The sequence below is a fragment of the Micromys minutus genome (assembly GCF_963924665.1).
Source record: "Micromys minutus genome assembly, chromosome: 7".
In the NCBI taxonomy this organism is placed as follows: domain Eukaryota; kingdom Metazoa; phylum Chordata; class Mammalia; order Rodentia; family Muridae; genus Micromys; species Micromys minutus.
In genome coordinates, this window is record NC_137976.1 from 5,113,623 (window position 1) to 5,127,690 (window position 14,068).

Genomic DNA, 14,068 nt, shown 5'->3' on the forward strand with positions numbered 1-14,068 from the left:
CAACTAACCACAAATTATAAGGCACAAGTCTGCCAAAAGCAATGTTATTTCCTAAAATTAGCATGACCTTAAACCATTCTCATTCTCATACTAGGTATACAGCACTTTGGTTGAAGAATGTGTACCAAACATGTACAGGCCCAGCCCTGGGTTTAAGCCTCAGCATTCTATAAAATTGCTCTGGGAAAACTGTTATCCCTAGCACTTGGCAGTAAAAGTATCAGAAGTTTAAGGTCAACCTCAACTATTGTGAGCTATAAAAGATAGTCTCTGTCTTAGACAAGCCTCATTATAATCTGAAAACAACTTAATCCCTTGTTAAACCCCAAGTGTCATCTCTTTCAACAAGCCTTCACTGAGTAATGAATGTACATGTGCCCCCCCTACACTATTACTAAGGCAAAATTACCACATTCTACTCTTCTAAGTATTGTCAGTTGGTAAAAGGAATGCATTCTACCAACATCCTAACATAAAATCAATGAGAATTATCTACTGTTTCTCTGTTCTGAGAAAAGAGACATCAGAAAACTCTTGTTAAACCGAATACAAATTCTACTATCTTCACTTTCTTTTTCTTTAGACTGTCTAAACCAAGAATGTCCTATCTATTGGAAACAGGATAAACTACCACGTAGGTAATCATACTTCAAGTTTTAATAAGAAAAAAGCATTTATTTTTATAGACAACAGATTATCACTCCACTGAAATGGTTGCATCATTAATTCAGTTAACTCCCCAGATACAAAATTCTTAGTCTCAATCATCTATCATGTCCATTTAACAATCCTAGATTGCCACTTAAGTATGTTCACTAGTCAGGCACAGTGGCTCAGTATGAAATCCCTGCCATCAGGATTTCAAACGACTTTGGGCTGGCTACACAGGTAAGTTCCAGGCCAACATGAACTACAGACTAATGCCCTGTCTCAGAAAAAAAAGGAAGGGAGGGAGTAAAACAGACACCCCCCCCCACAATAAAAATTACTAAGAATCTTGCTTATTTGCAAAGCCATGTGTTGAGATAAAATATATGCAACGCACAACAATCTGACTTGTAACGTTTTTCAGCTACTTTTTTAAAATTAAGGCAAAATACCAAGTACAGACACATCAAGGCTCTAATACATGCCCCACAGCAGGTCTTTTTAACCTTTTAAGTGCACCTCCCCCATTTTTTCTAAACATAATCTAATGATCATTATATAATCTAAACACAATCAATAACCCAAAATTCTATCTTGACTCAAGATCATCAGAAATTTATCTTAAATCATACTTTATTACAACGTAATTATGACTCACCCAAATCTGTTAGACGTTTAGGTGATCTGCCTCTTTCAGAAGACCTGGATCTTTTCCGACGAATGGGAGATCTACTAAACCTCCTTCGCAAAGGTGTTCTTGATCGCCTTAATCTGACTGGTGATATACTGAAGCTTCGTCTTCTTACCACAGATCTTGATCTTCTCCGACGGCTGGGGGTTCTGCTCCTGCGGCTGGGGGTTCTGCTCCTGCGGCTGGGGGTTCTGCTCCTGCGACTGGGGGTTCTGCTCCTACGGCTGGGGGTTCTGCTCCTGCGGCTGGGGGTTCTGCTCCGGCGGCTTGGGGAAATGCTGAAACTTCTCCTTCTGCCAACAGATCTAGACCGTCTCCTCCGACTAGGAGTGTGACTCCTACTCCGTCGACTTGGAGTTCGACTACGAGCTCGAACTGTTTTCCGGTTGTCTCGAGAGCTTGATCTTTTCCTTTTCCTTTCCCTGGACTTGGACCTATGCTTTGGAGATCTTTTGCGTTTCTCTTTTGATACAGATCGTCTTCCTCTCGACTTAGATCTTGATCTGCTACTCCTCCTCCTACGTCTTGATCGTGACCGTGAACGTGTTTGAGAACGATGAGACTTGGACTTAGATGATCTCTTCCTTGCCCTAGAACGAGACTCACTGGTACGCTTACGTGACTTATGTTCAGAAGACTTGGAACGCTTACTCCGAGACCTTAATGAAGAGTCCCTTTTCTTCTCTTTCTCACCTTTGTCACGATTTTTATTCTTCTTGCTTTTTTCATGTGTGTCCTTAACTTTTACAAAAATTTCATAATCATCCTTTTCCTCTGAAGATGACTCTGAAGCTCTTTCTGGTATACTAATTACAACTGGACTGGCAGCTGACTTATCACGTTCAACCTCGCTAGCAAGTAATGGTCCTTCAATACCAGCTCTAAGGCTTGTAAGACGCTCCATGTCCTTAGGAAGTAATGGTCTCACTAAGTCAGCTTCATTAATTTCATCAATGCTGGCAGAATATCCTGAATCAGGAACTATTTCCTTATTGGGAAGAGGTACTTCTGTATTCTCACTGCTTTCTTTAGGGCTAAGAGCCACTGCCACTGTCTGGTCACTCTCTTTTACAGGTAATGAGTCTTCCACATCCTTACAAACAAGATTAGTTGATGGCAAATCAAGATGAATGTCTTTAGCAGGCAAAGGCCCCTCTATGTCTGCTTCACTGCCACCACTGGGGCTGGTGGAAATTACCATGTCATGTTCAATATCTTGAGTACTTACAGATACTTCAACATCATATTTACTCTCCAAAATGGGTGCAGATGCTGTGACAAATCCAAACCCCTTACTAGTTCCTACTGTATCCAGTTCCAGAGCAAGTTGAGAAGACAGACTTCTTCCTACATCAGGTTCACTTATAGCAGGACAGGTATCCAATTCTGTAATTTCCTTAGTCTCACTAATAGGCAAAATCTTCTCTTCACTTGTTTCACCAACAGGACCAATGGTAGTAGCACACACTGTATTACACTCTGCCTCTTTAGCAATTAAATGACTGTTCACTGTAAGGTCTGTATTTCTATCATACTCATGTTCATAAAAGTCACTTTTCAAGTGTCCTCCATCATGCAGCTCTTCACCTGAATGCAACAGAGTCCCCTGCATGCCAACCTCTGAACCAAGATTTTCATCACCAGAAAGTAAATTCATTCCTTTCATAATCTGTGATGACATCACACTAGATTCCACTATTACTGGTGAAGACTCTACAGCTATCTCGGGTGATGTTATTTGAGTGTGCTCTGAGACTATGACAGCAGGTTCTGAAACTGCCACAGTAGGTTCCTGGGCAGGAACACATGGTTCTGAAACAAAGATCACAGGTTGAAGAACTGATACTGCTGGTTCCAAGATAGGCACAGAAGGCTCCAGGGAAGAAACACCTGACACTGCAGTGGTAACATGCTCTGGGTCAGCCAAAGCTGGAAGATCTGAAACAGCCACAGGAGGTTCTGAGACAGATAAGGAGCAAAGTTCTGGAGTAGTCGTGGCAGGAGGCTCTGGAGCAGCCACAACAGGTTCTGGAACAGCCACAGTGGGGGCTTCTGGGACAGCCACAATGGGGGGTTCTGGGTCAGCCACAGCAGCAAGTTCTGGGACAGCAACAACCGGAGATTCTGTGGTAGTAATAGTGGAAGGTGCTGGGACAGCCATGGATGAGAGCTCCAGACTGCTCTCTGCTGGCTGTGAAATAGTTACTGCTGGCTCCAAGAGTGACATAGATACCTCTGAGATGGCATGTCCTGATGGTCTCATGGGATCATATGTTTCTGAGGTCTCCAACATAACAGAAGCCTCTGATGTTAACATAGTTGGTTCAGCTGGCATGGTGGTCTCAGAAACCATGTAAGTCATTGGTCTCTCTGGAACCATTTCATGTTCTGCAACTACAGCAGACTCAACTGGTGTTGATGTAACTGAAGACTCAGGCTCTCGTACAGGTCCTGGAACAGTTATAACAGCCTCTGATGCTAACATTGAAGTCTCTGATTCTGACACTGAATAGTTAGCAGGTACCACCAAAGGCTCTGAAATCTCACTTTGACTCACAGGAGGCTCAGGCTGTGATACAGATTCTTCAGCAGTCAATGTCACCTCTGTAGACCAAGTACTCTCAGCAGTTAATGCTGACTGCTCTGTTGATAATGCTGGACCCTCTGGTGGTTCCTCAGGAGGTAATGGGGGGGTCATTGGTGGTTCCTCTGGTGGTAATGGTGGCATTGTTGGAGGCTCTTCAGGAGGCAAAGGTGGCACCATATATGCCTCCGTATAAGAATCAGCGTAAGAATCAGTATAAGAATCAGCTGCCATAGACATCATTGATCGATCAGTATAAGATGACATCATTGATCGATCAGCTGCAGAGTACGATGACATCATAGACCGGTCAGCTGCAGAGTACGATGACATCATAGACCGGTCGGCACCCATGGACATCATAGATCGATCAGCCATAGGAGACATCATGGAGCGCTCATAAGCTGACATCATAGAACGTTCATAAGCTGACATCATAGAACGCTCAGCCATAGGAGACATCATAGAGCGCTCATAAGCTGACATCATGGAGCGCTCATAGGCCGACATCATAGAGCGTTCAGCCATAGGGGACATCATAGAGCGTTCATAAGACATCATAGAGCGCTCATAAGATGACATCATGGAACGTTCTGCAGCATAGGACATCATCATAGAACGTCTAGACGCTAACATCAAGGGTCTAGGTGCTAACCTATAGGGCCTAGGTGCTATTCTATAGGACCTGGGTGCTATTCTATAGGGCCTGGGTGACATCCTATAGGGATCAGGAGTTAGTCTGTAAGGATCATGGCCTAATCTATAAGGGTCCTGTCCTAACCTGTAAGCATCATGGCCTAACCTATAGGGGTCATGACCCAACCTATAGGGATCCTGAGCTAATCTGTAAGGATCCTGAGCTAACCTATATGGATCAGGAGATTTTGAACCCATCATAGCAGAATCCTGGGTACTAGATGCTAACATTTGGGCATCCATAGTACCAGATGCTAACATCTGAGCATCCATAGTGCCAGAAGCTAACATTTGAGAATCCATAGCACCAGATGCTAACATCTGGGAGTCCATGGAACTGGTTGCTAACATCTGGGAATCCATACTGCTGGTTGCTAACATCTGGGAGTCCATACTGCTGGTTGCTAACATCTGGGAGTCCATGGAACTGGTTGCTAACATCTGGGAGTCCATACTGCTGGTTGCTAACATCTGGGAGTCCATGGAGCTGGTTGCTAACATCTGAGAGTCCATGGAGCTGGTTGCTAACATCTGGGAGTCCATAGAGCTAGTTGCTAACATCTGGGAGTCCATAGAACTAGTTGCTAATATCTGGGAGTCCATAGTGCTAGAGGCTAACATCTGGGAGTCCATGGTGCTAGAGGCTAACATCTGGGAATCCATGGTATTGGATGCTAGCATCTGAGAATCCATAGTGTTGGATGCTAGCATCTGGGAGTCCATGGTGTTGGATGCTAACATATGGGTCTCCATGGTGTTAGAAGCTAACATATGGGATTCTTGGGCCATCAAGGGATCCACTCCTACTGTTACAGAAGTCTCCCCCACCAATGTAGTAGGCAGCTCCTGTGCTACCGTATTATAGGATTCCAGCGCTGTCGTCGAGGGCACCTCCAAGGACTGCGACACGGTCATCGTTGACAGCTCCGATGTTGTCACCACAGACTGAACAGAGATCTCCAGCGCCACAGTTGCCACAGGCTGCCCAGGCAACTCTGGCGCTCCAGGCTGCCCCGGTAACTCTAGCACCCCCGTTGCCAGGGGCTGCCCCAAAAGCTCCAGTGCTCCAGCTGCCCCAGACTGCCCAGAAAACTCCAGTGCCCCAGTTGCCATGAGCTGACCTGGCAACTCTAAAGCCCCAGATGCCACAGACTGCCCTGACAACTCCAGTGCCCTAGTTGCCGAAGGCAGCCCTGACAACTCTGGAACCCCAGTCACCGAAGGCTGCCCAGACAACTCCAGCGCTGTGGTTGCCACTGGCTGACCTGGCAACTCCAGCACCATTGCTGCCTCTGGCTGCCCCAGCAACCCTGTTGCTGTTGTCACCTCAGGATGCCCAGCATGTTCCACCGTTGTCATCGCCACAGGCTGCTCGAACTCTGTCGTCGTCACAGGTTGTTCGGTCAACTCCATTGCTACTGTTACTGCAGGTTGCCCTGTCAACTCTATTGCTGCTGACACTGCAGGCACCCCTGACAACTCCTGTGCCATCACAGGTGGCTCTGGTACCTCCTGTGGTGGCTCCAACCCCATGGATGGTGCTGGAGGCCCTGGCAATTCCTGTGACAACTGTGGCACTGGTGTCACAGAGGGCCCCGGCAACTCAGGGACCACTGTTGCAGGGGGCCCTGGCAACTCAGGCACTGGGGTAGAAAGGGGTCCTAGCAACTCTGGCACTGGGGTGGCAGAGGGCCCAGGCAACTCCGGCACTGGAGTCACAGGGGGCCCCTGCAACTCCAGCATGGAGGTCGCAGGTGGCCCCGGCAACTCCAGGGCTGAGGCCACCGACGACTCCTGCAGCTCCACCGCTGTGGTCTTAGGCAGCTCCAGTGACTCCTGAGGTCTTGTCATAGATGAATCTGCGATCTCCAATGGTGCTTCTACAGGCTGCTCTGGCAATCTTTGCACGTCAGTTGTAGATGACTCTGGAAAATCCATTGTTGATGGGCTTGGTTCAGGGTGCACCTCAGTAGGTGCCTCTGACACTGTGGTGAGGGTTTCTGATGGCTCAAGCACTTTTGCTATGGGAAGCTCTACCAGCGTGCTCTTTAATATCTCTGGAGGCACATTCTCCAAAGATTTCAGCACAGACTTCTGATATTCCACTGACATTGTTGTTACAACGGGCTCAGGTGACTTCAGCACTGCTGTTGACATAGGCACTGGTGCTGCTGCGAAGGAATCCACAATCTTTGTCATTGACGGTTCCAGCATACCCGGCACAGGCTGCTCAGACTGCTCTGAGATTACTGATGTAGATACAACTGACAGTTCTGCAGTTTTTGTAGCTGGCTTCAGAGTCTCTAAAACATGCGACTCCTGAACCTCCACGGAGACTATTGGAGGTTCTAGCACTAAGGGTGTTTCACTGGCCTCAGATAAGCCATATGCTCTTACAGGATGTTCCAGTGCCATTGCTGATGGTTCAGAATCAAACTTAAAGAAGGAATCAGATTCTGGATCAACATTCCCATCATGATGAAATTTCGGCTTGGACTCAGATTCTTCTGGTTTTTTATTCTTTTTTTCTTTTTCTTTCTTCTTTTTCTTCTTTTTGTTTTTGTGCTTTTTATGCTTCTTTGACTTTTTGGTGGGAACTTCATCAGTAGGATCTGTTTGTACAGATACGCATCTACTTTTTCTGGAGGTCTCTTTCAAGTCTGAAAGTAATAAAAAATTGTCAGCCATTCCCCAAATTAGATTCATACAAATTGCCATTATTTTCATTCACATGTAGAAACCACAGTATAATTCACCGTACCGTAAATAAAACCTTACAAAATAATGTCTATAAAACAGTAAACCTGAAAACCTCAGTTTTTCAATTATTTATACAACTGAAGTCTGCATCAGAATAAATTCTTGACATAACACAAAAACCTATTCAGAACTAATTTAACTATGTTTTAAGATGGGACTCAGCTCAATGGCAGTGTGTGTTTGCTTAGCATGTACAGAGCCTTAAGTTCAATTTTTACGCCTGACAGAAGGAAAAGAAAAATATGTTCCACTAAAATCTAAAGTTACTTTTCCTTAGGAGCAGTGAGATGCCTCAATGAGTAAAGACACAGCAAAACCTAATGACTTGAGTTCAACTGTCAGGACCCATGTGGTAGAAGAAAACCAAGTCCCATAAATTATCTCTGACTTCTACAAATGAAGTAGTATGTATGTATACACACACACACACACACACACACACCCCACCTACACGTGTACACAAAAGCAACAGTATTTTGAAAATTATTCTTTTCTTAGGCTGGGTATGAAGGTACACACCTTTAATCTCAGCATTCTAGAGGCAGAAGCTAGCAGGTCTCTGAGTTCCAGGCCAGTCAGAATTACAAAGTGAGGCCCTGTCTCAAAAAAGCACCCCCCCAACCCAAAAAACTTTGTTCTCAACTATAGTAAGTTATTTTAAAACTACATCAATGAACTTACTTCATATTTTGTTATTTTAATTTCTACTTAAAAAACCTCTCATTACAGAACTAGTAAGACTAAGGTCCAAAAATTCAGATGAATTTTTGATGATAAAAATGATAAAAAATGCTCTCACTAATATTTTATTCATCCCGTTTATACAGAAAATAATAAAGACACTCATTCTGCAACAGAATGCTTCTGTGAGCCTACATCAATCCATCACATGGTAGATGAAGGGCCTTGCCCACATTACTGACATATTGTATAGTCCCTGGGTTTGATCTCCAGGAAGACAGAACAACAAAAAAGTATACCAAGTACAAAGAATATGCTTACATGTAGGTTTTCAAACTTCAAGTGAATATTTCTAGTAAGAATGCCTGAATAAATACAATGCATCTTCAGAGCTCCATTTTTCATCAGTCATATTTTATTAGTCATATTCTGATAAAACTGTCTTCCTAAACACTGTATTCTTGAAATACAGTCCTAACATTTCAACTTGCCTATCTCAGATAAGACAGTTTACATGCAACCTTACAACCACATAGTAAAATTTACCCTATTCAGTTTAAGTATGATAAATCTTAAGGAAATGGCTAATCAAATATACCAGTGATTCCTACTACAGAAAAAAACAATTCCAACACTAGGCATCATGTCAAAAGAAAATTAATCATTTTCTATTGCTTATTTCACAGCTTGAAAAGGTAGTTTATACCTAACCAAAGACTGCCAAAGACGTGATCTAAGCAAGACTAGCTGTTATTTTAAACCTTGTCTTAGTATAGAGAACCACATTACACTCCTAATTCCTACACGTAGTAATTTATTCTTGTGGGTAATCACAAATTCTTCATTTTTAATCACCCATTACTTAATCAATTCCAAAAACGAAATACTACACAATGAACGGGCTTCAACCTGCTTTGTACAAACAAGTCAACTTCTAAGCATGGGCTTAAAAAACAAAATGTAATGTGGTTTAAAACCAGTAGAGATTTCGTTCGGGATATTGCACTTACAAAACTGACACTTCAGAGCTAGAACGATGTGATGCGAAGCTTATGCAGCTCTTACAAAGGATCAGCCCTTTGGTGGCTCACCGGACTCTGGGGATCTAATACTCTCCTACTCTTGATTTCCTCAGACACAAGTACACACAAGCTACCCATCAATACACTCAAACATTCACATATACACAATAGAAATAAAAATTAAGGGGAGAAAGACACCAAAAGCTACTTATATTTATACAATTCTTAAAAAAAAAAAAATACACAGAAAAATCCTGGCAAAGTCACAACAAAACTGGGTTAAAGAGAAAGCTCTTCTTTTACCAGTAAAACAAGTAAGAACTTCATTGTTCATGTTTGAGTAGACTGCTTTCAAAGGAAAAGGTTTGACAAGATACCATAAAAAATTAACTTAAAAATAGTGCAATTAATATTCAAATTTTTCAGAAGATTTTTTGAAACTGACAGTGAGCTTCAATTTACCTGGCTTGTATCGCAGTTCTGTATCTAAGACTCCAGAAAGGACCTCCTCTATCTTCTGTACTATCTCTTCATTTGGGAGACTCCTTGCAGAGGCAGCTGGATCACCTGCCTGGTTTCCTTCAATAGGTGTATTTGTTTCACCATTCAACTGGCCTTCACTCCTTCCACTTGACAAAAAGAAAAAAAAAAAATTCAAAAATTCATTAATACTTCCATCATACCATAATAAATCAGTATCAACATTAGAAATGTAATTAATATAACCTTATATTACCCATAAAACTCATAATTTTCTGTTTTAAATGTTTGCCATTAGTACACAAAGTATTCAGAACTGTCACAGTTAAAAGAATTCTTAAAATCAGATTTTGAAGTGTGTTTTAATTAAGGTAAGCTAGGAAGGTGGCACACGCCCTTAACTCAGCACTCAGAAGGCAGAGGCAGAAGGCTCTCTGTTAAGTTGAAGACCAGCCTAGTCTACATTGGGAGTTCCAGGACAACCAAGGCTACACAGAAAACCCTGTCTCAAAAAAAAAAAAAAAAAAAAAAAAAAAAAAAGAAAACAAATATAATTATTATTAAAATAACTTAAAGCTTCCAGTTATCTAAGTATTAATGAGCCAATTCACATTCTCAAGGCAAAACAGACGACCAAGCATTATGGTAGAAAGTGTGGCCACAATCAAGCCACCTTGTGCACCGATTACAAGCCATCCAGGCACACACTATGTAAAGTTACTTGTAGCTTCTTCATGTTCAGAATGTAACTGAAATGCTGTAAATTTTAAAAAGAAAACTGTATCTAGTATATGGATTATACCTACCTTTCAAAAAGTCTGCTTACTAAACAATTTCTGAAATTAAAGATATTTATACAGAACAAGTGGCAAGTCACTCAAACTAATAGTAAATGGTCAATAACTTTTTTTGAGATCACAGGGCCATAACATTACTGTAGATAAAACAAGGTCATTCATGTAAACATTTTTTACTATTTTTGTGTAAACTTGCAAAAACTTTAAAACATATTCAATTTAAATTAGAATTTCATTACCTGAATACACATAAAACTGCTACCTGCTAACAGTTTTATTAGAGAAACAAAACACTTTGGTGAGGAATAATTAGTTTTCTAAACACACAAACCTTGTTAAGCTAAAAATTAACATTTCTAAGTACTGACTAGTGACACTTTCTATTGTTGTTTCTAAGTCAAAGGCCTCACTATGTACCCTAGGCTGTCTTAAACAAGAGATCTGCCCACCTCTGCCCATCTACTGGGACTAAAGGCATGCACCACTGTACCTAGCCTGACACCTATTTTTTAAAATTATGTAATTTTAATAAGACTCTACAATTAGGACTATTATTGTTTCTATAAATGTTGGAAAAAACTATATGCAATAAATTGTGTGTTAGTCTCACCACCTATACTGATAAATATATAAGCAAATAGAAAAAAGTAGCTCACTTAAGTAGCAAATTAAGAAACGTTTTTAGATTGATTATGCCATAAAGCATGCTGCTTTTTCTAATGATCTCAAAAATTATTTTACTTTTTCTAAGCATTTTATATATACATATATATATATATATATATATATATTTTTTTTTTTTTTTTTTTTAAAGAAGGGGTCTATTTTGTCTGTCCTGGAACTCACTACTGTAGACCAACTAACTCAGGGATTTTCCTGCCTCTGCCTCCTGAGCACTAGGATTAAAGGGCATGAGGGAAATTCAGGTACTGTGAAGCAGGGGCTGAGGCAGAGGCAGGAAGATCTTTCTCAAAAAAAAAAAAGAAAGAAAGAAAGAAAGAAAAAAGATAAAAGGAAAAACCACTATATAAAAATTTTCCTTAAAGCTACCAGAATATTAATTACAACTAATAAAAAAGTTAAAATTTCAAGTCATTTTTCTGTCCAATACTATCCTAAAAAAGAAACTTACGTAGTTATGAAAAATGCTCAAATAATTTAGACTTTGAAGGGCAAAACTGTTCATAGTCTATTATGTCTAAAACACAATACAAAATGATCACACTAAGAGAGCATATTTGCAGGGCATGGTGGCACAACTTTTTATCCCAGCAGAGTCAGGATCTCTCCAAGTTCAAGGCCAGCCTGGTCTACAGAGCCAGTTCCTGGACAATCAGAGCCACACAAAGAAACCTAGTCTTCAACCCCCACCCCACAAAAACGTAAATACAATTAGTACAAGAGACTGCTTGAATTTCAGAATAGTGGTAGCACAGGGCTTTAATCGCAGATTCCCATCAGTTCAAGGCCAGCCTGTTCTACAGAGTGAATTCTAGGTCAGCCAGAAATACCTAGTAAGGCCCTATCACAAAAAAAAAAAAAAAAAAAAAAAAAAAGTTTTCAGGAAAAATTAAATTCCTTAGGTTATGTTTCATTTCATTAAAAAAATAGTAGCCAATGTCTTAAAGATGTTAAAAAGCAACGCAGTGGGGTGAATATTTATATTTCTTTTAAAAAAATGTGATGCTACCCACTGATAGAGATGACAACAGGCCAGTTTTAGCTACAAGGCAAGGTTGTAAGCTGTGACATTAAGAGCCTGTCCACAAGAAAAAAAGAAAACAAAACACCCTATCTTGAAAAAAACAATTTCTGCAATAAAATGTTATTGTTATTAATATTATTGTATCCATAATCCTAGGTAATTTGGGCATATAATTTACAACTGTTTATCAGCTGAATTTTCTAAATTATGTATGTATTGCTCCGTTCTCGACTTACATCATTCATAAAGAAAAAAGTGTAAAAAATATTTACCTCGGAAAATTTACTTTTTAAATTATCTTTCCTACCATGTTTTAAAGAAATGGTCGTTCTATGCAAAACAATCTATAAAAGAAAACAACTTAACACGGCCCACAATATTTTCCTGAGTAAACAACTGAGGTCTCTTCAACATGAAATTTTGAGAACCAAGGCTAATCTCTGAAGTCTACTGGCAGTGAGAAAAATAACAGCACGACATTCAAATCCGTCCGTTAAGTCGGGGTAGCAAGAAAAATAACAAATCTACACACAGTCCACTTTCTACTCAAAAGAATTAAGCATCCAGCAGTTTCAAAACCCCCTTCTATCGTCCTGTCGAGTATTTTATCTTGTGTCTTATATCGAAGATGAGGTGTTTTAGTTTACAACTGTGTAAAGAGTGCTATCCGGTCTAAAGCACAGAACACTAACTGGGGCCCGAAGCGTCTAATAAATAGACGCCGGTAGCCAAACGTTCTGAAGCGTACAATAATAAAGAAGTTTTAAGATTACCCAAGAAGCGGCCGTTAAGACCCTTTCCGGCCATAGACACCGGCCGGCGAAATGCGCGGAGGCGGGGAGGGGGAGGGGAAAGGCGGCGGCGGAGGAGGAGCTGGGAAAGGAACTAGGCCCGTCCCTGGTGGACACCGGGCCTCCGAGTAGCTGGAGGGTAGGGGGTGTCCAAACCAGAGGAAGGTGAACGTATTAACTCGAAGAAAGAAACGGCGTGTGCGAACACCGAGGAAGAAGCGATCTTTCTCGAAAGGAACGAACGGAGGACTGAGGGTGGGGGGGGATGGCCCGGAAAATGGATCCGAGGCCCAGGCGGGGCCGTAGCGGGGCCTGAGCCGAGAAACGACGGCGTCTCAGTGAAAGATGCCACGGAAGGATAGACGAAGCCCTAACAGCCCGCGAGGAGCAGAAAAGTCTGGGAAGGGTTTACCTGGAAAGCTCCTGTTGTATTTCCCGGAATTTACTGACCACGAAAGACCTAAAAACCTGCTCGATGTCGGCCGCCATGGCGTCCGCTCCGTTCTCTCAACTCCTCCTCGCTAGTCCTCCAGGCTCCCAGCATGCCTCGGGAGGAGGCGCAGCGGCCAATTCCTTTTATCCCTTTCCTTATTGGCTCGTGAGGGAGCGTCCGCACGGGCTCGCTCCACCCACGAGCCAATCAGCGAGCACCGGCCCGCTCTCCTCCGCTGTTTCTGAGCCGCCGGGGTAGAGCTGCTGACGTTTGCGCCGCGCACGAACTAGTCCGCCATGTTAGTGTTTGACGCAGGCGCCATTACAGGAGAAGTCGCTCCCGAGACTACCGCGACAGCTTCAGCTGTTGATCCCCTCAGCCTGCGGGGACTTCTAAGAGGCTTTCTGTAGCGAGTAAATGCCAGAGTTTAGAGGCCATTAAAAAAGGGGACAAGATAGGGCTCAGCTTGTCTAGCACGGAGCGTTAATGCGTTTGTTGCAAGCGCAAGTTTACTTTGGTCAGGGAGACGTGCATGAGAAAGAAGTCCCCATCTCGTGTCCCCACTGTGAAGTGGAAAGGAGCAATTCCCATTCTGTCTCGATACTTCCTATAACCGGCCTCACGTAATTTTAGCAAAGGCTGGAGCGTCTGAACGACCTGCGTACTTGGACTCATTTAGAGTCCAGCCCTAGCCGGTCCGCCCTGGCGCCTGGTTAGCAGCCACAATTAGGTAGTCATGGCTCTGCCCCCAGTTCAGGAGGCTCTGGGGTAAACGGAGGA

The 14,068-nt window shown here is 42.4% G+C and overlaps 1 protein-coding gene across 9 annotated transcripts in view; it reads right to left on the minus strand.

Annotated features, from left to right (window-relative positions):
* The window catches only part of SON (SON DNA and RNA binding protein), a 31,187-nt gene extending 17,797 nt beyond the window's left edge, over positions 1-13,390 (minus strand). For 8 of the 9 annotated variants that reach the window (XR_013975082.1, XM_080919252.1, XM_080919253.1 and 5 more), the window contains exons 1-3: positions 13,268-13,390; positions 9,545-9,711; positions 1,307-7,279 (exon numbers count right to left, since the gene is read on the minus strand). Coding sequence is in view for 8 of the 9 variants with exons in the window: in XM_080919252.1 (XP_080775378.1) it covers positions 1,307-7,279; positions 9,545-9,711; positions 13,268-13,344 (6,217 nt within the window). In the remaining variant the exon portion in view is untranslated. Of the gene's footprint in view, positions 1-1,306; positions 7,280-9,544; positions 9,712-13,267 lie in introns of those variants that run through there. The other variant, XM_080919258.1, reaches the window with a different exon arrangement.
* Between the last annotated feature and the right edge of the window lie 678 nt (positions 13,391-14,068).